General features: G+C 41.0%; 1 protein-coding gene across 1 annotated transcript; it reads right to left on the bottom strand.

The window, feature by feature from the left end:
* Positions 1–255: 255 nt before the first annotated feature.
* On the bottom strand, positions 256–1,547 carry LOC145000967 (zinc-finger homeodomain protein 2-like). The gene has a single exon (XM_078960277.1). The coding sequence runs from the start codon at positions 1,119–1,121 to the stop codon at positions 369–371; it is 753 nt and encodes a 250-aa protein (XP_078816403.1). The 5' UTR covers positions 1,122–1,547; the 3' UTR covers positions 256–368.
* Positions 1,548–1,924: the final 377 nt, after the last annotated feature.

The raw sequence follows: 1,924 nt of genomic DNA, 5'->3' as shown, positions 1-1,924 counted from the left end.
CTCTCTTTCTCTCTCCGCATTAAATTTCTTTTGTTTTTAATGGATTCGTGATGTCTGCGTGTGTAATGTGATATGAGTTTGTTGAATTTTGAAGAAATCAATTGAAAACGATGTGACGAGATGAAGATGAAGATGAGAATGATTTACATGTTTGGATCGATGTCGAATTGTTAGAATCCAAGTGGAAATTAAAGGATATTTAACATTAAGATGGATCTGAGAGTGAGAAAGAGTTAGAGATTATGATCACAAGGATTTAAATTAAAACAAAATTAATTACTAGCTAAAGAAGACTCAGACCGATCGAAATTCCTACAGAAGTTGAGAATTAAAAGACCGATGGAATGAATTTCTGTTCCTACGAAAAATTAGGGTTTCTTACCAATTGTGTGCTTGTTATTATGCATCCAGACCTTGAGAACATGGCGTTTGACGCCGGTCTCCGCGCAGAAATGTTGTACGGCGGCCTCGTCTTGTTTCTGGATCCGCCACCCTAACGTCTCGGAGAACGCCAGCATCCGGTCCTTCTGATCCTGAGTGAATTTTGTTCGGAAACGCTTTCTTGAACCGCTTCCACCGCCGACACCGCCACCGAGTCCGCCTCCACCTCCGCCTCCGCTTGAGCTAGGATTTGAGATCTCTTCCAGATCCTCTCGGGATGTAGACGGTAGAGCTAGCGGACGCTGGTGGTGAGAAGACGGAGCCGGCGTCATATGCAAGTATCCGGTCGGTCGGTGATGAGGATGGTAGTATGGCGGTGGTGTCATGTACTGATGCTGTAACGCAGCCTGGTGCTGCTGCTGCAGCTGCTGATGTTGTCGTTGTTGACCTTCGATCTCCTTACGATGGAAGTTCCGATGACAATTGCAGGCGGCACATTTAAGTGCATCCAAAGTACCTTCATCTCCGGCAGCCATAAACTCTCCACAACCATCCACCGCGTGTCCGCCAATGCCTACAGCGTGGTTCTTTAAACACTCCCGATACCGGAACCCACCACCACCGCCTCCGCTTTTCCTCACTTCCCTCCCCCTACCTGAATTCCCAACCCCATCGTAATTACCCGGCGGAAGCTGAATTCCGACCTCCTCTTCTTGTTCCTCGTGTTCATCAAACTCCATTTTTTCCTCCGATCTCTTCTCAGTTTCCTCCACCGAATTCTTCTTAAACAAAAATTACATCAGCAAAACGGGAACAGTATAGTAGCACAGCCTAGCAGGTCACCGTCAATAATTATACATATATACTCAAATTGATTAAGAACAATTAGGGTGAAAAAGGCAATGGTGGGTGATGTAAGGTTGATCAGAAGTGAAAGGATAAGTGAAAGAGGAGGGTGTGGACATCAATTAACCCCTCGCCTGCAAAAATAAAGCAAAAGTATGTGTTTTTTAGTGAGAGAGAGAGAGAGAGAGAGAGAGAGAGAGAGGGGGGTGTCTTGTTTTGAGCAAAAATATTTCAGGTATGTTCCGGTTAATGGAGGAAAGTTGCCACCGGCGATTCCCGGTAATGATCTGCTCCCTAAGGCTAGGGCATCACATTGTCCGACCTTTATTGCTTATTCCACCCTTAAATTACTTGGTATATCACTATATCTTAGTTTTTGTTTTTGGTTTGGTTTTTTTTTTCTTGATCTTGTATTTTTTTTTTTTTTGTTTTTTTTTTTGTCATTGTTATTGTTGTTATATATTATTACTAGATTTATAAAAAATTAAATACTAATAGCAAAATTTGTTTTTATTAATTTACCATTGCAATTGTTTTGATTTTTTTTATTACGAGCGATTTTTTGTAAATAATTTTATCAATCGCAAGTGTCAGTTATAAACAATAAACGATTAAACGTACGAATTTTTGTAACGTTCGATAAATTATCAATCTATGTCACATTACTAACATTAGCTGAAATAAAATTTTGGTTGAT

Source organism: Lactuca saligna, chromosome 6 (assembly GCF_052625555.1).
Source record: "Lactuca saligna cultivar CGN05327 chromosome 6, ASM5262555v1, whole genome shotgun sequence".
Classification (NCBI taxonomy): Eukaryota; Viridiplantae; Streptophyta; class Magnoliopsida; order Asterales; family Asteraceae; genus Lactuca; species Lactuca saligna.
Note: the sequence above shows the minus strand (reverse complement) of the source record. Positions and strands in the feature narration are given on the sequence as shown.

Coding starts and splice junctions, on each gene's coding strand:
- LOC145000967 (XM_078960277.1), bottom strand. CDS start 1,121: ATGGAGTTTGATGAACACGAGGAACAAGAAGAGGAGGTCGGAATTCAG.